Source organism: Ambystoma mexicanum, chromosome 1q (genome assembly GCF_040938575.1).
Source record: "Ambystoma mexicanum isolate Mex_15411 chromosome 1q, UKY_AmexF1_1, whole genome shotgun sequence".
NCBI classification, from domain to species: Eukaryota; Metazoa; Chordata; class Amphibia; order Caudata; family Ambystomatidae; genus Ambystoma; species Ambystoma mexicanum.
The window spans coordinates 1450567167-1450587348 of record NC_090922.1 but is presented as its reverse complement, the minus strand read 5'-3'; the positions used below and the strand labels follow the sequence as shown (position 1 = coordinate 1450587348).

Below are 20182 nucleotides of genomic sequence, written 5' to 3'. Positions count from 1 at the left end.
CCTTACTCTTTTTTTCAGCTTTGCCCTCTCCTAAACCTGATACCCTCTACGTTGATGTGGGCCAAACAATTCTTTCCCAGGGACCTTTGGATCGTAATCTATATCTCAATGCATTCAGTGATCTCTGTGACAAGACCCTGTCAGATACCTCCACTGATAGGGACACTTGGTTAACGAATCCCAATAAGGTTAAGGAGTGTCTTTTTAGTCATGATTGGAGCAATGCATTTGAAAAATTGCGTTCCTATCCCTCTGTGACCTACAATTTGACCATAAGAAAAGAGGCTTGTTGTCTTTTATTTTGACTCAAGTCCCTAATCTATTGTTCACTTCTTCTTAAACTCAGGTGGAATCTTCTTCCCACCAGGGTAGTCCTACATAAAAGGAAGGAGTTCTCTGACTTAGATCTTACCTGTCGCTTCTGCAATACTTTGGGGGTGATGGAGTCCTCACGGCATCTCTTTCTAGAATGCACCGCTTTGATAAGTCTAAGGGACAAATATCTAGCTAGTTTTAATACAATGGGTCAATTGGGGGCTGATAATATTATCTGGTCAGTGTCTTGCTATTACCAATATTAAGGATGGGCTTGCTGTGGCGGGCTTTATTAAAGCTCTTGATTTGTACGCCCCCATTTCATGATTACGCCTGTCTATATGAAATTTTTAACTTCTGTTCTCTGGTATGAGCTGTCTTATAGTTATTTGAAGATGTATTGTGTATTTTATATTTCAATTTATTATGCTGAATCGTAATTGCACTGAACGTTTTAAAATGTGTCCCTTATTATCTGGAAATTGGATCTTTAACTGTTTGTATACATGAAATTTAGATGTAATGTTTTCCTTATTTTTTAACTTTTTTGTAAAGGTTTCTTTTGTAAACCACATACAATAGAGTTCCTCCCGTGTGATTTGACTTGTTGTGTCTCTGGCTGATTTGATTACATGTTCCGGATAGCAGCCTCCTGTATATTTGGATGTCATTTTCTCATTCTCTAATGCCAGAGATCTCTTCTGAGACCAAACCTTCCCCCCCTCACCCCCCTAGGAATTGACTGTACGGGAGATTGTACACCAGTTTGTTTTACAAACCAACACTTTAATAGCTTCCACTATCGAAGCCAGCACCCAAAACATTTGAAAGGCAATCTCCCGTACAATCAATACGGAACATGTAATAAAATCAGCCAAAGACAGAGCAAGTCAAATCACACTGGAGGAACTCCTAATGTCTAAACCTAAAAATCAGGAAATTCCTTTACTCTACACATGGAGGTATTTTGGCCAAAGTCACCAAATCATCAGGTTCATTAAGAAAAACTGAAGATTAATTCAATGGAATCCTCAACTGCAAAAACGATTTCCTAAACTTCCCTTGATTGCATACAAGAGGGAAGGACTTCAACGATCTATTGGTAGAAGCAGAGAGGTTGAGGACCACGAAACAGACCATACTGAAAACAAAAACAAACAAAAAAACAGGCTCCTTTGCATGCTTACATTGTAGCAACTGTTAAAACATAATGAAAGGCAGATATGTTAAACATCCTTGCACAGGAGCGTAAATAAAATGAAGAGACTTAGCTACATGTGATACTAAGTTACTCATCTAAGGACTCTGCTGTCCCTGCAGAATTCTTTTCGTAGGACAAATGAGAAAAATGAAGGGATGTTGTAATGAGCACAAAAGCAACATTAGGACTACGAATATCCGCTCACCAGTGGCTAGGCATTTTACTAAGAGGCATACAGTGGCCCAACTCTGATTCGTTGTACTTGAAATAGTTCAAAAGGCACCAATAGGAGACCACATTCCAAGAAGCTGGATCAAATAGAACTGTATTGGATCTATAAACTTGACAGTCTTCATCCCAATAGAATGAATGAATGAATTTAATCTTGGAGTTTTCTTTTTTTATAATACCCTTTACAACAACCTTAAGTAAGTGTAGGCATTACCCCCAACCTGACAGCCATCAGGGATCTGATCAGAGTACATTCTCCCTGTAAAACATTGTATGCTCTTGCTGAGTACTTATAATCCATTCATCAATGCTTAGGATCTGCAATCTAAGTATTGTATGATTTCTGATTTCAATACTAATTGGTGTATATGTGTGCGCGTGGGTATTCACACAATGTGAGTATTGCACAATTTCTGTTTGTGGATTAAATTTGTGAACAATCCTTTACAGTTTGACTTATAAATTGAGTATGTGCCTCTTCCAACTCCACCTTTGTAGATCTTACCTTGCTTAAATCTTTTAATCCATTGGACTGGCACATTGTGTTTTTTTTTTTATCACTACTTATTCTTTGCATCATAAGGACTATGATGAGATACTTAAGTTATTACTCTCCTTTCTAGAAGGTTGTTTAACTATATGTCTCGCTTTCTTCTCTACGGGACCCGCCAAATGCCTCGTTACGCGCTGCATTTACTCGCTGTGACACCGCTTGTTTACATTCGACATTGCTGCTGGTTTGTGCATGTGCACCATTAATTGTATAGCTCTATGCTCCCGTACACTGAAACGCTAATGGTGGCGGACTCACCCTTGTGCATTCTTTGCACCTGTACTGTGCGTTCTTAATCTATTAAGGTAAGCATCTAGATGAAGCCCTGTATTTTAAGAATTTCATATCCTGCTAGTTTACGGCTGGCTTTTACTCATTATTTGGATTCCCTTATTTTCAGACTTATTTCCGTTCTTCAACATGGGGTCTGGCATGGATTCACATGCTCATGAATATTCCCCGTCAGGCTGGGAATCCTTGGCAAAGAAAAAAATCTGTATCAGTTTTGTTTCGATCTGTCTTTCTTAGTAACCAATCACTGGTCTCTGGGTCATACTGCCCCAGCCAATGACTGCCCTCTCCCTAAGCCCCGCCCCTGGCAGCCATCCTCAGATTTTTTAGTGCACGATCAAGGGTTGGGAGTCTTTGTGCTATAGCTCTCGAGCTTTTACTGCGTTTTGTGCTTTTTTCAAAGAGATTTAGCTCATTTTTCAGTTTAATCGAGCCTCAAGCTCCACCGTTTCTACTTACGATCAAAGGAGACCCGTTTCAGATTTTTTTCTACGCCCCTCAAGGGTGAAGTTTTCATCGAGTTATGCTTCCTGGAGGATTCCAGGCGTTTTGGAGGCCTCCCTCGTGGACGAGTAGAACATGGCACAGCAGAAGGGAAGCTCGGGTCCCGGCAAACTGTTCAGGATCTACCCTGGATGCAACCTACAAAATGAGTTCAAGGATGACAAGCGTTTGAAATGCCTTTACTGCCTCCACAAGGACAAAACGCACGTGGAGAAGGACTGTGCGTTTTGCTTTAACATGTCGGATCGGACGATGAGGGATCGCCGGACCCATCTCTAACTGGCTGGAAGGCAAGAGCCCAGCAGGTGAGAAGTCTGAGCGGTCTTCTAAGTCCTGTGAGGGCGCCCCGGCGACGGGGGCCCAACAGAAGGCAAAGCACCGCAGACACCGGGAGCCCCGAACGGTCGGGCTCCTCGGCTGCCAGGAAGGGCGCACCTTCACCGATGCCATCAACCGCGAGCCAACGCTCTGGCTCGGAAGAGAAAATCCGAGAACCCGGCTAAACTTCTGGAGAGGCCCGGTCAATCTCGGAGGAACCGGCCAAGGGGGAGCGAGGCAGTGACCCTCCCCCTGAGGTGAAGGCCGCAGGCACGCCCAATGCGGCGAAGGCCTTGATCCCACCCGGCTAAGGCCTCTATCGAGGGAGTCGTTGGAGTCCTAGCGAAGCCTGTGGAGGCTATCCCAGTGGAAGCGACCGCAGAGGGAATCCTCTTTTAAGCCCATCGAGAAGACCCCCATGAAGACCCTGGTGGGAAAAGAGGGGGGCAGTGACCGTTACCGACACGGACACAACCTCCGAGGAGGAACTGGCCGAGAATTTGGAAGAGGCCCTGCCCCATGAGAGGAATCCCGAGGAGGGGGACGACGAGAGCGAGGATGGCAATGACCACTAGGTTCCTGTGGAGGAACAACCGTCTTTCCCAGCACGCCCGTCGCAACCTGAGCCTTAGGACAACTCGGTGGCCATTTTGACGGCAATCCAATCTTTATGCACGGAGATGAGGACGAGACTGCCCCTACCCCGACAGATGGCCCAGCTGGGGAAGCCCTCTGAACAAGAGGAGAATTCATCCAGTGCCCCTTCAGCCCACACCGCCTTTTCAGCCTTTGTCACCTTCCCCGATCCCGAGGGACGACACAGGAACGGACACAGCCACAACAGGGACGGGTGACGAAGGGACTGGCCTCCTGTCTCCGATTCCTCGGGCGTCTCCGCCCGACGAGATTGGCTCCTTCCACACCATGATTGCCAGGGCATCCGAGCTTTTTCAACTCTGCCCTGAGGAGAAGGAAGGCTTCCTCTACCAACGGTGCGAGGCCAAGAGGAAGACGGTCCTCGCAGTGCCGTTGATGGATGACATCGGGGACGAGGGACTTGCCCTCCTCAAGAACCCGTCTGCGACATCTGCCACGAGGGAGCGGTACGAGAAGTACCGGGTCCCCGACGCCGCCCCGTTGTGCCTTAGGGTGCAGCCGACCCCAGATTCGATCGTCTCAGCACCGGCCAAGAAGAAAGCCTGGGCGGGGGGGGGGAGGCATCGGCTTCATCCTCAACTTCCCCACCGGACAGCGAGGGAAAGCTGGACGCCGTGGGACGAGTCATCTTGGCGGCAACAATGATTAAGGCAGCCAACACCCTAGTGATTGTGGCCCGCTACGACAGGGAATTGTGGTTCAAAATCGCCCCCCTGTTGGACTTCCTCTTGGACAACAAGAGGGCAGAGGCCCTGGCTATCCTACAGGAGGGTGTGGTGGCGTCAGACCACGGCATAACTGTGGCCATGGACATTGCCGACCCCGGTTTCCGCCAGTTGGGCAACAGCGTTTGCCTTTGACGGCGGGGGTGGCTCAAGGCGGCAGATTTCCGCCAGGACTTACAAGCCAAGGTTTTGGACATGCCCTTCGACGGGAACAATCTGTTTGGAAAGACTGTGGATGAGTCACTGCAGGCCATCAAGACCAACATGGAGACGGCTTGGGCCTTGGGAGTTCTGCAGCAACAGTGGCTGCCCTTTCGGAACTCCGGAGGCAAGCAAGGTGCCTCCAAAGGTGGCCCGCTATTTGTCGCAAGAATCCTACATGGGGCGAGGCAAGTCCGGTGGATCTTGCTGTTGTCGCTAGGGAGGCCAAGGCGGCAAGTCTGCTTCCAAGCAAGACTGAACCGCCGTCGCGTCGGGCCCCCACCGAAGCACCCCGGTGGGAGGCCGGCTGACAAAGTTCGTCAGCGTGTGGAAGTCCATCTCCACCGACTGTTGGGTGCTGGATGCCCTGTCCCGTGGGCACACTCTGGAATTTCTAAAGTGCCCCCGAATTCGTCCCGTGGCCAGGAAGGAAAACCACTTCTCCAGCATGGGGTCTGGCATGGATTCACATGCTCATGAATATTCCCCGTCAGGCTGGGAATCCTCGGTAAAGAGATCAGTATCAGTTTTGTTTCTGATCTCTTTCGTAGTAGTAACCAATCACTGATCTGTGTCATACTGACCACAGCCAATGACTGCCATCTCCCTAAGCCCCGCCTCTGGCAGCCATCTTCAGATTTTTGCCGCACGTTCAAGTGTTGGGATCCTTGTGCTATTGCTCTCGAGCTTTAGTACTTTTTTCGTGCTTTTTTTCATAGGAAAATGTTCTCTTTTTACGGTCAAGAGCCTCAAACTCCACTGTTTCTTTATCTGATCAACGGGGACCCGTGTCGGATTCTTCTACGCCCCTCAAGGGTGAAGATTTTGTTGAGCCACCCTTTTGGAGGACTCCAGAAGTTTCTCAGGCCCATCTCGGACATGGCCCAGGAGAAGGGATGCTCGACGCCCGGAAAGCTGTTCAGGGTCTGCCCTGAATGCCAGCTTCAGAATGTCTTTAAGGAGGATGAACACTCCCCCAACGGCGTGTGGCTTAGACGTCGTGGCTGGCTCAAGGCAACAGACTTCCGGCAGGACGTGCAGACCAGAGTCTTGGACATGCTGTTCGACGGGAGCAACCTGTTTGGGAAAACAGTGGACGATTCCCTACAAGCCATCGAGACTGACATGGAGACGGCCCGAGCTCTTGATGTTCTCCAGCAACGACGGCCGCCCTTTCGGAGCGGCGGAGGCAAGCAGTGTGCCTCCAAAGGCTCCAGCGGTGGATTTTCCACCTATCGTCAAGCGGCCCGTTCGTCACAGGGAGCCTACAGGGGACGAGGCAAGTCGGGCGGACCCCTCCGCCGTCGTCGCCAGGGAGGACAAGGCGGCAAAGCCTCGTGTAAGCAGGACTGAACCGGCCGTGGGGTCGGGCCCCCACCGAAGCACCCCGGTGGGAGGCAGGCTGGCGAGCTTAGTCAGCATGTGGGAGTCCATCTCCACCGACCGATGGGTGCTGGACGCCCTGGCCCAGGGTCACGCGCTCCAGTTTCTAAAAAAGTGCCAGCGCGCCCCCCCATGGCCAGGAAGGAACATCACATCCCTCAACTTCTCTTGGAGGTAAAGGCGATGCTCAAGAAAGGCGCCATCGAGCTCGTCCCAAAGAGGCTTCGGGGCTCCGGAGTTTACTCAAGATACTTCCTCGTGAAGAAGACGACGGGCGTCCCATCCTGGACCTACGACGACTGAACAAATTCATCAAGGCACAGAAGTTCCGGATGGTCACCCTCCAGCACGTCCTGGGTCAGCTGGAGGAGGGCGATTTCCTGTCGTCATTGGATTTGGAGGATGCTTACTTCCATTTCCCCATCCTAAAGGGACACCGAAAGTTTCTCAGATTCGTGGTCCAAGGGCGTCACTACCAGTTCAGAGCCCTTCCCTTCGGATTGAGGTCGGCACCCAGGGTGTTCACCAAGTGCCTCGCACCGGTGGCCGCGCGGCTGCGCCTGGAGGGGATCCACATCTACCCCTACCTGGACGACTGGCTCATCCGAGCAAAGACAAGGGTACTCCCCGCGGAGCACACAGCGAGGACCGTCCAACTACTCACGGACCTGGGATTCTCCATAAACTACGCCAAGTCCCACCTGGTGCCCGCGCAAGACGCGCTGTTTCTGGGAGCGAAACTCGACAGTGGCGCTTCTGGCCTCTCCGTCGGAAAGGACGAGGGCCATCTTGGGCAAGGTGCAGCGGATGCTGGTTGCGGACGCGGCCAGGGTGAGCTCCATCAAATCCCTCCTCAGAATGATGTCTTCTTGCATTTATCTCATCCGCCTGTGCAGGCTTCGGATGCGCCCGTTAAGGAGTTCCTGGACGCTCGCTGGATTCAGACGACATGCAGCTTCGAGGACAGGATCACTCTACGAGAGCTTCCGACGAGCGATCTGGTGGTGGGGCACCCGTGCGCCTCTGACGGCGGACATGGACTTCCAGGCCCTGGGCCACCAGAAGACCGTGACCACGGATGCCTCCCTGGAAGGGTGGGGAGCGCACACCGAAAATCTGCACGCAAGAGGCCTTTGGCTCCCGACAGAGAAGTCCCTCCATATCAACATCCTGGAGCTCTGGGCAGTGTTTTGGGCCCTCAGGACCTTTCTTCCATCCCTCAAGGGCAAGATGGTGAGGATCTTCACCGACACCACCACCATGTTCTACATCAGGAAGCAGGGCGGTACCAGATCCCCAGCCCTGTCCAGGGAGGAGCAGGATCTGTGGTTTTGGGCCGTCGCCCAAGGGATGTTTCTGGTGCCGTTTCATCTGGCAGGAATAAAAAACACCATCGCCGACTCGCTCAGCAGAGAGCTGCGCTCCTGCCACGAGTGGGAGCAACGACAGGATCTAGTGGACCGCCTCTTCCGACGGTGGGGCACTCCCCAGATCGATCTGTTCGCGGCGGCAACATACTCAAAGTGCTGGAGGTTCGCCAGCAGGTTTCCCCAGCCGAGGAGCAGGAGCGATGCTTTCTCGTTCCCCTGGGAGGGCCTGTTTCTTTACGCGTCTGATCCGGCTCTTCAACCAGCTCAAGAGGTCACAGTGCAGGATGATCCTCGTCGCACCTGCGTGGCCGAGGCAGATATGGTTCCCGGACCTTCTGGACTTGTCAGCGTCCCCGTCAATGAAGCTGCCAGTGGACGCGGATCTTCTCTCCAGGGAAGGAGGCGCCATCCTCCATCATGACCCGAAGTTGCTGAACTTGCAGGCCTGGCTCCTGCAGCATTAGAGTTTGGAGGTTACGACATACCGGCCGACTGCAGAGAGGTTCTTGCAAAGGCCAGGGCATCCTCAACTCTTAAATGCTATGGACACAAATCGAAGAGGTTCTCTGTCTGGTGCCACGCACAGAAGATTAACCCTCTACGGATTACGGCTCCTCAAGTACTGCCGTACCTGCTGACGCTGGCCAAGGCTGGACTGGCGCACGCTTCCATCAAGATTCATCTTGCTGCGATCCCCACGATACAACAGAACCACGAGGCGGACGTCTTTGTAGTCTCATCGTCTGGTGAAAGAATTCATGAAGGGACTGTTCAGATCGTTCCCGCTTTTGAAGGCTCCGGCCCCGGCGTGGGAGCTCAACGTGGTGCTGACCAAGCTCATGGGACCTCCGTTCGAGCCTCTGCACTCAGCTCCGTTGAAGTACTTGTGGAAAACAGCGTTTCTTGTGGCCATCACCTCCGCACGACGGGTGGGAGAGATCCAGGCCCTTTCCTGCAAGCCCCCATACTTGACTTTTCACGACACGAGGGTAGTGATCAGGACGCACCCCTCCTTCATGCCCAAGGTGCCGTCCGACTTCCACCTCAACGAACCCTTGGTGTTGCCTGTTTTCTTCCTGTCGCCTTCGTCGCTGGCTGAAAGTACTTTGCACTCGCCGGATGTGGCTAGAGCGCTGAAGTTCTACGTGGACCACACAGAGTTTTCGGAAGACGTGTCAGCTTTTTATGAACTTTGGACCTGTCAATCAGTGGAAGGCTCTCCCAAAGGCTTCCATTTCCAGATGGCTCTCCGGCTGTATCATGTAATGTCATCGGTTGACAAACCGACCGCTGCCCGGCCGTCAGAGCCCATTCCATCAGAGCGATCGCAGCTACCACGGCGTTCCTATCTGGTGTGCCTCTGCTGGACATCTGCAGGGCTGCTACGTGGAGGTCGACGCACACCTTCACGAAATTCTACTGTCGACCGGGATTCCAGGGAGGAGTCGGGTCGGCCAAGCAGTGCTGCGCAACCTGTTCGCCTAAGGTGAGCCTGGTGAGGAGGTAAGAGATGCTTAATGTTGAGTTGTTGTATTGCTTAATGTTGAGCCTGTTGCCACCTCCCGTGGTTGTGCATGTGTGTACTGCTATGTATTCTTTTATTCATGAGCATGTGAATCCATGCCAGACCCCATGCTGGAGAAGGAACAAGTTACTTAACTGTAACTGTTCTCCAGCATGGGTCTGGCATGGATTCACATGTGAACCCTCCCGCCTACCCCTCTGCGGCTCTTCACTTGGTCATACTGCCAGTTTACATGCTACCAAATCTGAGGATGGCTGCCAGAGGCGGGGTTTAGGGAGAGGTCAGTCATTGGCTGGGGGCAGTATGACCCAGAGACCAGTGATTGGTTACTACTACGAAAAAAAGATCCGAAACGAAACTGATACTGATTTTTTCTATACCGAGGATTCCCGGCCTGACGACGGGGAATATTCATGAGCATGTGAATCCATGCCAGACCCATGCTGGAGAACAACAGTTACAGGTAAGTAACTTGTTCCTTTTGTTTGTTTATTTGTCTGTTAATGCGCACCAAGCCCTTAGACGGGCGCAACAAAAGCAAGAAATCATAAAACTTATTTACAGTATAAAGGTAGCAATACATAGAGCAGTAATTGCAGTAGGAACAGAATACAGGTACAAGATACATTAAGTACAAAAGCAGTAGTTTAGGTCAGTCAAAAGGAGGCATTGTCGTAGTTGGGTGTCGATAGTATGTAACCAATTGAGTATCTTATGTCTGAATATTGGGTAGGGTTGTTCTAGTGTGAGATCTATTGGTAATTTGTTCCAGCATTGTGCCGCTTTAACAGGGAAACTGGTTCCTCCTGCAGTCGAGCGTTTATACCTAGGAGTCTGCAGCATAAATGAGTTGACAGATCTTGTGGGGCGAGTGGCTGATCTTCTAGTAATTTTATCCATCAGGTATGGAGGTGCTAGGTTATTCAAGCATTTGGAGGTGAGGGATGCTCTTTTGCGGAGAATTCTGTCTGTAATTTTCAGCCAATTAACCTCCTTCCTGAATTTGGTAATATGCTCTCTGTAAGGGATGTTCAATGCAGCCCTCAATGCGTTATTCTTTAGTCTTTGGATTTTGTCTGTAATGTATTTGTTGGCTCCTGAGTACAGGGCATTACAGTAATCTAGTCTTGACATAAGAGCATTGGCTAGTGTGGTGCAGCTCGCTCTCTAGAGGTAAGGTCTTGCGGCTCTAATGAGTTTGCAGGTGTACGTTGTGGATGAGGCAAGTGAGTTAACTTGCTTTTTGAGATTGAGAGGAGTCCAAGTACAATTCTAATATTTTGACTAAAGGCATCGCCTTGATAGGGTTGTTATCAATTTTGAATGATGTGTAGTTTGGGCTAAGTTTTTGGATGTTGGCTTCAGAGCCTAGAATTAGCAACTGTTTTTTCATCGTTCAGGCAGAGGCCATGGGATGCTATCCAGGCCTGAATGAGGGTGTATATTTTGTTCACCAAGGCGGAGTCCGCCATGAAGTTGCCTGAAAGGGGTATGAGGATCTGTGTGTCATCTGTATAATTAGTGTTACTTGTCGAACAGAGGCTTGGTGAAGATGTTATACATAGTGGGGGAGACGCAAAAGAGCCTTGTGGGACCCCACATGTTGTTTTGATGGGATCGACAGATGCTGAGGTAGAGAAGACTCTCATAGTCCGGTTAGCTAAGAAGGATTGGACCCCGGCTATAGCGGCTATAGCAGCAAATTGGAGGTGGTTACATAACACTACGTGGTCCACCAAGTCGAATGCTGCCGACAAATCCAATAGGAGTAGTAATGCTATTTTTCCATTGTCCTTTAATTCTTCAATTTGTGTCTTAAGATCTAGCAGCGCTGTTTCAGTACCATAGAGAGGGCGGAAGCCTGATTGTCGTGAGCCAAGTAGGTGGTTTGCTTCCAGGTAGTTCTGAATTTGTATGTAAGCAGCTCTGTCTAGGATTTTAAGTTGAAATGGTACAGTGGTGATGGGTCTGTAATTGGTAGGGATTGTAGAACCCAGGATTCTTTAAGATTAGCTGGTACTGTATTAGTTTTAAATGAGTTTATTAACTTGGAGATAAAAGAAGCTAGGTCTCTAGCTGTGTCCTTTATCTGTGCTGGGCATGTGTCTCCTTTGCAGTTAGGTTTGAGGGAGAGTATCACTTTTTCGGTTTCAAGTATGGACACCGTCTTGAATCTAAAAGGTGTGGTTGTCCTGGTCGCCAAAGGTTGGTTAGTTTGTTGGTCAGTGAGTGGTAGTGGAGCCTTTCCTTTTTTGCAATTTTGCATTGTAAGGACAATATTTTATTTGATAGTGCGTTTTGAGTGTTAGTGCACCATGCTTTGTCTTTTGGGGCATTGCCTACCGGTTGAATTGGGATTCTAATTCGTGGAGGATGGAGAATAGTTCTTTTGTGTTAGATTTCGCTTTCTCGATCCTGTCATTGAATTTGTTCTTTTTAGCTTTAGTTATCTCTTTTTTATACATTCTTGTGAATTCTGTTAGGTGGTTTTTATTTTCAGAGGGGGAGTGGCGCCAAATAGACTGGAGTTTTCTTTTTTGTGACCTTTTAATGATTTGATTTGAGAGGTGAACCATGCATTCAGGTGCGCTACTTGCCTAGCTTTGCGCAGCTTGACGAGAGCAATTGTGTCTAAAGCCTTAGACATAGCATTGTTAAAGGTATTTACCAGCGTGTCAGGGTTATTTTCCATTCCAGCAATGACTGGGAGGAGAAGAGGTATACGTTTTTCAGCGGTGATCTTTCTTCTGGTGGGAAGAGGTGGTGCCACGTTATTAGACTTGGGGCTGAGGAGGTCTAAGGTGGCAGAGAAATTTATTAAGTGATCTGTCTAGGATTGTGGGACAATATCAGTAATGTTGATGTTAGTTTAGTTCAGAAACCCAGTCTAGGGTTCTTCCTTTGATGTGTAGATGAGAGAACTTTTTGGGTAAGACCATAGTCATTTAATAAGGCAGCAATAGATTTGGTGTGTTTGTTGTCAATATCAATGAAGCCTAGATTGAGGTCTCATCAGTAGAGTTTGAGAGTGGTCTCTGGTGTTGGCTAGCAGACTAGTTAGGTCGCCTTCGAAGGTGCCCGGGTGGGTGTCTGTATATCAAGTGGATAGTTAGGGTCCGGTTATTAGAGTGGGGCAGTTTGGCGGTGAGTGTTTCACAGGATGTGAGAGGGTCTGAGGTAACAAGTCTAATGGGGTAGGTGGTTTTGAAAATAATGGCTGGGCAGCCACATCTGGCATTGGGCCGGTCCACTCTAATAATTTGGTAATTGTCAGGAACTGCTAGCATGAGAGTTAGTCCTGCAGCCTCATGTAACCAAGTCTCGGTTATGGCCAGTAAATTGTCGTTATTTAAGATGTCTGCGATTTCAGTAGCATGGGCTACCATAGATCTAGAATTTATAAGGGCCCCTGTTAGCACTAGGTTGTTGTCAGGGTTGGTAGCAGAGTTTTGTGAGAGAAGGTGTCTCGGGAAGTGTGGTTTTAGGGGGGGGGGGGGGTTTGTCCCTGGTAGTAATTTGCGTTGGTGTAGAGGGGTTATTGGACCGAGAGGTAGTACGATTATTAGCATTAATAGGTAAGTTACAGTAAGGTTCATAGATGGGAGACAATCTAGATCGAAGTCTCGAGTTTCTGTCCTTAGGGAGGGTTTGTTGTGATGGCAGTGGTCATGATGGTTAAGATGGCACTGGTAAGTAGTGCCGTCTGGACTAATGTGATCGAGTAGGCAGCGGTCATTGTCATGGCTATGCTAATGGCATACTAACATCTAAGTGTTAGTTCAGTGTAGATGGAGGGGGTAGTACCTCTGTGCTATACCTAGCGTTTAGTTGTAGTTGGAACACATATCGGCTAGTCAATACAAAGTATACGTAGGCTAAATGCAAATTATAGGTAGAGGGCACACTAAATGCAAATTGTAGGCAGAGGGCTATTCAGTGTAGCCTAGTAGCAGTAATAGACTAAGATGCATATGAACATTTTGCTTAAAGAATAGGCACATATACATATAGTACGCAGTGTGCGGCTTTAGGTACATGTTACTGGTAACTGTAATGCGTAGACTAATTGCTATGATCCCTGTGGGGGCTAGTGAAACCATAGTAGATGTAGCTGTTAATACCATCTAGGACAGTAGGTACCAGTTAAATCTTAATACAGTAGATGTACCGTATTGAGTACATTAGTCTGATTAACACCTGGTGGAGAGTGGGCAGTCATATGGCGCACTGTACAGGCACATGATGTATTGCGCGCACTATTTGTGCATGTTGGGCAGTAGAGGATCGTAGTGCAGGGAGGGCAGTTCGTATCTTAGAGTTAGATGCAGATAATGTTAGAATGAAGGCTCACAGTAGATTACTGCCGGTAGGGAGCGAGTTTCTTACGCTTACCATCTCAGCAGGAGTGGGCGGCGCGAGGATCGGGGAGCAAGGGATTCCTGCCTATCCTCTAGCCATTCTCTGGACAGGCTCAGGACAGTGTAGGACCTTGTGTGCAGGTAGGCCTATTTATTGTGGAAAATAGCTGCGTTCCAGCAGGTTGTTGAGATGTTCGTATTTAAGCAGCTAAGCCGAAATTGATTGAGGGCTGTAGCTGTGCTCTATTCTGTTGGGTGTAGAGTAGAGGGTGAGCATAGTGATGGGGGAGGCGAGTGTCTGGAGTGGTTATTCGTACGAGCCGAAATGTACAGGGTTTCATTACGCTTATTGCGATTGCATCATTTGGAGGGCTTTATTAATGACTTATTAGTCTAATTCAGAGGTGTCACTGCTCGGAATTTCACTGAGCATTTGTATGCAGGTTGTAGGGACTTCGCAGCCTTCTAAGGTCATAATCTGCATTATGTAAAGAGCCAGGTTTTTAGAGCTTTGCGGAAGGCCATTTAGTCATTTTAGTCATAGGTGTGTCAAATGTGAGGGGAGTGAGTTCCACAGAGTTGGGGCCAAGATTATGAAGATGGAACCGCCAATCCTAGTAGAATTGGAGGACGGACTTACTAGTAAGTGGGCAGTGCTTGGTTTTAGGGTACATGGTGGGAAGTTGGGTTTTATCTCCTCTTGTAGGTACATTACGCCGGCCTTGTGCACTGCTCAGTGGGTAATGCATAGGGTTTTGAAGGTGGTCCTACGTCCGACAGTATGGTGAAGTCATCTGACTAGAAGGATACTACAAATGGAACCTGTATCCAGAGGCATAACTTTAGGGACTGTCATCTAGCCTTCAGCTCCGCCCAACACCTGACCTCCAAGTCTCTGGGCGTACATACAAATCAACTCCTTAAATTAAAAGATTCTGGCGCTGCAGACAGAATTAACACTTATTTGCAAAGAGGAATTTGAACCAAACATTAGGAGAAACAATAGGCTATAGCAATATAAACACCAATAAAACAAGGTTAAGAAGTTTAAACGAGATACCTACGAATGCCTCAATGAGGTGTATATGATAAGTTATTTATAAGGCGCTTAATACACAGAGGTTTCTAAGCACAGACCCAGGGTTCGAATCTGTGTTGCTCCTTGTCTTGCTTCCAAGGCGAGCATGTTGCCCCTGAGCTATCCTTCCAAGATACTTGGATGGACAAATACAAAGTAAGGAACAAGTTACTTACCTGCAACTATTGTTCACCAGCATGGGGCCGGCATGGATTCACAGGCTCATGAACATTCCCAGTCAGGCTGTGAATACTCTGCAAAAGAAAGCAGCCTCAACTCCACTTAAAACTTTCTCTCCTCCAAACCAATCACTGTCCTCTGGGTCACACCGCCTCCAGGGTTCAACACTGAAGACCAGTTTGCAGATCGATGACGTGACACCGCTTTCTCAGGTCAATTCGGTACAATACGGTTTTAATGATCTTATTTGTAAAGAACACAAATCGTAATGTATTAATTTGAGGAAAAAAAATATAAACCCTTGTAAACCTATATTGGGGAACAAATATGTTCCAGTGAACGGCAGATTAAGCCAGTGAAACAAAACTTCAAAAACAATTCACTTGCAAGATGGCACTCTAAGGTGAGTAGCCCTGCATGCTCTAACGCCGCAATATCGTGGAGGGGACCAGTTCGAAATCATTCAACGTAATCAAAATCTATTCATTCTCGCACAAAAAACATTGTGCAGCTTAGGGGATATATCGGGGATTTCTGTCTGCAAAACCCAGAGTCTAGACGGATCTGGGCTTGCACCACTGTTTGACGATGTTGCTGTTTCGGGATTCTCACTGATCGGCCCTCAACCATTGTGAAATTGCTGCCACCCGCTTTCCCCCTGCGTCTTGTGGGATATATTGACCCACTCAACAGTATTTCACCACATCACCAAGCTACCTGTGTGCAAGAAACCGCAAATGTCTGTGCTGGCTCCTGTGGGCACCACAACCTCAAAACTGTGTTTTTGCAGCAACACAAAGATGGCTGCACTGTTGTGCCAACCACACTTCAGGCAGGATGGAACAAATGGACACACTGAAAGCATTCCAGTGTGTTCTGAAACCTATAAATGAAATCAAGTGAAAAGGCAACACTGCTTTGCTGAAAACCCAAAATTCCCCTTCAAAATGAAACATTTTCGCTCTTTAAAAATGTTGCTTTGACGCTAATTCCATCTGTCTTAAAAACTACGGTGATTAAAAAGACTTTGCCATGCCAAGGATATTTCATTGTGCCTCACCAAAACCAGGCATAATCCCTTAATGAAAGGCCCTGTCAAACCAACTCTGTGGGAAATCAACAAGAAACTTCACTTTCTGCTGTGCACGGGAAACTCTTTATTTTGTGCTATAAGTGTCAACGGTATGAATCCTGAAAAAGAAATCATAGCTGTGTGCACATGTCCATTCCAGGAGATCTTTGCCTTATACTGACTGTTGGGGACAAACTAACTATGGCTGCAAGGCAATATTGGGAAGTCGGATGGCAAAATCGAATTTGAAAGGAAATGCTAGCAGTTTTCAGCACATGTGTAAAAATGGGCTTTTGCAAAAATGAAGGAGGAAAATGCCCATTTAAAAAGGAAACTGTTAAAGGAAAGCTTTGATTACCTAGCAATGTGAAGGGGCTTGTGGCTGGTGATAATACACACATAGACTATTTTTATTCCACAGGTTTGTTTTAATTCGGGACCCAAAATAAGAAAGTAAAGATTTAAAACACATTGGCTGAATTTGCAAGCCCCCAAAAAGTTATTCCAGTTGCCAGCCCTGAAAGTTCCCCCTAGGAAGGGAGACGCACCATAAACTTCCAGGACACAAGTGATAATTGCCAGCTTGAAAAACTTTGAACGGGCCAGGACAAAGCTTACACGCTCGTCAGACAGTTGTCTGTGTTCCTGGCTTGGACAATAAAAATCCTGGGACACGAACCTGTGAAGCGGCAATAAAACCTTCAATTAAGCTGAGAAACCCCCACCTTGCTTTGACGGCAATGACAGTTGGTAACAGTTGAAGGTATAAAATAAAAATGATCCAATGACATGGACTGCCATTTGCGTCCATATGCTATTTATTTTATAAATAAACTGTAAAGACTTTTATTTTTGCAGCAAGAATTGGTAAAAATGTGAAAGGTTTGCAGTTTTAAATATAATTGTATGGGCTTTCTTGTAAGACTTTGTAGAATTCATTGACACCGTGTGGACAAAAGGCAAAATGACAGATTACAATGAAAGCATCTAATTTGCAGTTGCACATTTTTGTACATACACCCCTTATGATCCACACCCATGTATAAAATTCTAGAATTGTTAATATAAATCCCATTGAAAAGTGCAAAAAACTGGTAGGACGAAACAAGGTCTCGCGGACTGGAGGATTGGACTGCAATGTGCTGCACAAAATATGTAACCTGTGCAGATAATTTGCTAAGAGATTGCAATTGTATAAATGTATGTTTGTGACAAAATCGGATTTTAGTTCAAGTAACTATGGGAGGTTTTTGGACATAGTAAAACTCACACCATAAATCTGACTTCATTTTCTTGAAATCCAACCAGCTGAGAGCGAGGTGGAGACGATCGCCCTTGTCCAATTCTGTTAGAGGCGTGTTTAGTTAAGCCTGCCCCAGTCATATACTTTGTCATTAGGCATTATAAATAAGAGTCCCTGACCAGACAGACACACTTCCTGATTTCCTGCACCAGTGTCCTGTTCCATCCAGATCACAACTACAAGGTCAAAGCATTGCTGACCCTATCCCAGGGCCCACTGCAAAACCCAAGCATTGCTGATCCTGCTCCAGCAAGGCCTAAATTCTTAAAACCCACTAATCTCCCATTTTAAAAAAGGGAGAGCTGTGGTGTTTTTGGTAAGCATACAGATCCCATTAACTGCATGTATCCTACAAACCTGCCATCCAGCTGATTTTTAGTATCCTGTGACCAGAACTACCCAGCTGTTTGCCAAGCGCCTGCTGTGTAGTGACCAGAACCCTTGACGGTCCAAAATCCCAACGTAAAAGTGGACTAAGTATCATCCCTACGCTGTCTGAACCCATAGTAAATCTTATCTTGCATTGGTCCTTATCCCATTCTCCAAGTCATACCATCCTTATCCTGATAACCTGTTCAAACTGGCAGACTCATTCTTGTAACTTTGCACTTGATTTCTAGTGTTAGCAGCACGTTTCTCTTCATTTCCGTCTTGCATAGATCCCAAGTCGTTTGCGATATTGTGTTTAAATAAATTAATTTTCCTTTAAGAAAAGGGGTACACTGCCTGAAGGGTTACAACTGCAGCGTAATTTTTGAGATTCAAACATTTTTGAGATTCACGAGTGGCATTCCTCTTTTCTTAGCCATTAAATCTAGTTCAAGTGAGATTTGACTTTCAATTTTAAAGCCTATTCCTCTTTTCACTGCTCTAGTTTCCTAAAACAAAACTCACTCTACACAGCTCTCAATTTATCAGCTAGAGACTTACTTTCACTTCTATATTGTACCTGTGATGTATAGCTACACCCCAACCACAAAACCGCACTCCAAATCAGTGTATTTCACCAGTTTTTATAAACAAGTTTGGTTAATTACAGGCGAGAAATTAAATTATACTTTCTCAAGTCATTTTGCTGCAACATGTTTTAAATTTGCCACTCAATTTCTAACTGTATGCTCTTGATAATCCATTCTTTGTGATTGTTAGTGTATTTGCATTGTTGCCTTAGTGAGGAATTATATTTGCTTCAAGGTTTTTGACGCACATTTATTTGTCCATTTCCGAATGTCATTTTAGAGCATTGAAAGGGGTTTAAAATCAGTTTTTCTCTTATTTGGGGGAGGGAAGATCAGATTTAGATTGTTTTCTATTTCTCATTCCTGATTAACTGCTGTCTATCGACTCAGAATTGATTTGTGGGTTAAGGGTACATTGCAGGGTGAACTTCTAACTTGAGTGCTATCTGTCCTAAATCAAAAAGTGGTCCTATTCTGCTGTGTATATGTTCCACATATTCTCATTTTAATTATCACCTCGTTGGTGATTGCTGCCCTGTACTATAAATTGCTTGATTTATTTTGAATTTTAAAATAAATATTGTATTTTACCAATCAGCCTGGTTTGTGGTCCATTGTGACCTGGGGTATTTGAAAAGGGTGTGTGATATGAGTGGTGTACCATCTCTATTGAATCAATATCGAAAGATGAGCATTTCAGTTGTGTGCTGCATACATCAACAGTCTCCGCACCTCTCCTTTCCCTCTGGCTTGCGAGATTCCACTAGGGGCATCCACCATATGCACTGCCTGTTCCTTAAACTATTCTTTTGAAATCTATAGAAGGTATCGGTGCTTGAAGGTGCTTTGTGTACTCGCGCATTGTTCAGCACCATGCCACGCCTTTCATGCCCCACCAATAATAGTGTAGAAGAAAACCTCCCAAGATTCCACCACACTATCTGGAAAATAAATGCAAAAGTGTTGTGTAGCATGCATATACTAAGTTGGTGGTTTATTGTGTAAAGAATGAGCCCTTGATTTGAGGGCCACAAGGTTGGTTGCTTTTATTGGTGGGGAGACATCCTGTAGATTTTGGTAACACGAACAATGGCTGTTCATGTGGCTGTAGTACTGCACTTGCTACTGGGCGAGTGGTCTTTAGACTGTGGGGCTGGCCTCCCACAGAGAGACAAAGGATATGGGGCGGGGGTGGGGGGCGGAGAGGGGTATTACAGTGACTGCTTATAATAGAAAATATAGCAGATATGGCATTTGGGGGGGGTGTCGGTCAGCAACAAGGTTTACTCCAGGGCGGTGCTTGGCAGCAATATTTTTTACACAAGGGGAGACTCGGCCTGAAAATGTTTGAATACCACTGTCCTGCCTGTAATCCACCTTTAGCACTGTAATTGGTAAGGATGATGTATGGGGGATTTGATTTTTTTAATGTAACTTGTACACCCAAGCTCAATATTTTTGATATATAAACATGCTTCCAGGGTCTGGAATATTTTGACTGATTTTTAGATATTGGCCGATTCCTTAGCGTAGAGGCTGTTTATCCACCAACAGTTATTTTTCTTTAAACAGCCTGGGAGGTGTCATTGATCCTCTTTTATGCTGCTGAAATGTTCATTTAAGTAATGCATACTGGTTTCCTCTAGGCCCATTAATCTTGAACTGCCTGGAACTATTCAATATCTCATTGCTTGGTAACCACCTTAAAGGTATAGTCGTTCTCTTCTTATTTTTGTAGATTATACCTTAACCACTGACCCACAACTAATATTTTAACTGTCCTCAGCCCTTTTTAAATGTGTGCTTAACCATTTTATTTTCTTCCTGTAGCTGTAAAGGCTCGTCCTTCCAGACACAATGGAGTTGGGGATTCCCATCCTCTTCCACGAGCAAATGATTTAACAGAAGAACAGTTAACTTCAAATAAGAACAGTTTACAGAGTCAAGGTACAGTTACT

At 46.7% G+C, this 20182-nt stretch overlaps 1 protein-coding gene across 5 annotated transcripts in view; it reads left to right on the top strand.

The window, feature by feature from the left end:
- KIF2C (kinesin family member 2C) overlaps nucleotides 1-20182 on the top strand; it is a 1350025-nt gene that overhangs the window by 476947 nt on the left and 852896 nt on the right. For all 5 annotated transcript variants that reach the window (XM_069642340.1, XM_069642339.1, XM_069642341.1 and 2 more), the window contains one exon: nucleotides 20055-20171. In XM_069642340.1, the coding sequence (XP_069498441.1) occupies nucleotides 20055-20171 (117 nt within the window). The remainder of the gene's footprint in view (nucleotides 1-20054; nucleotides 20172-20182) is intronic.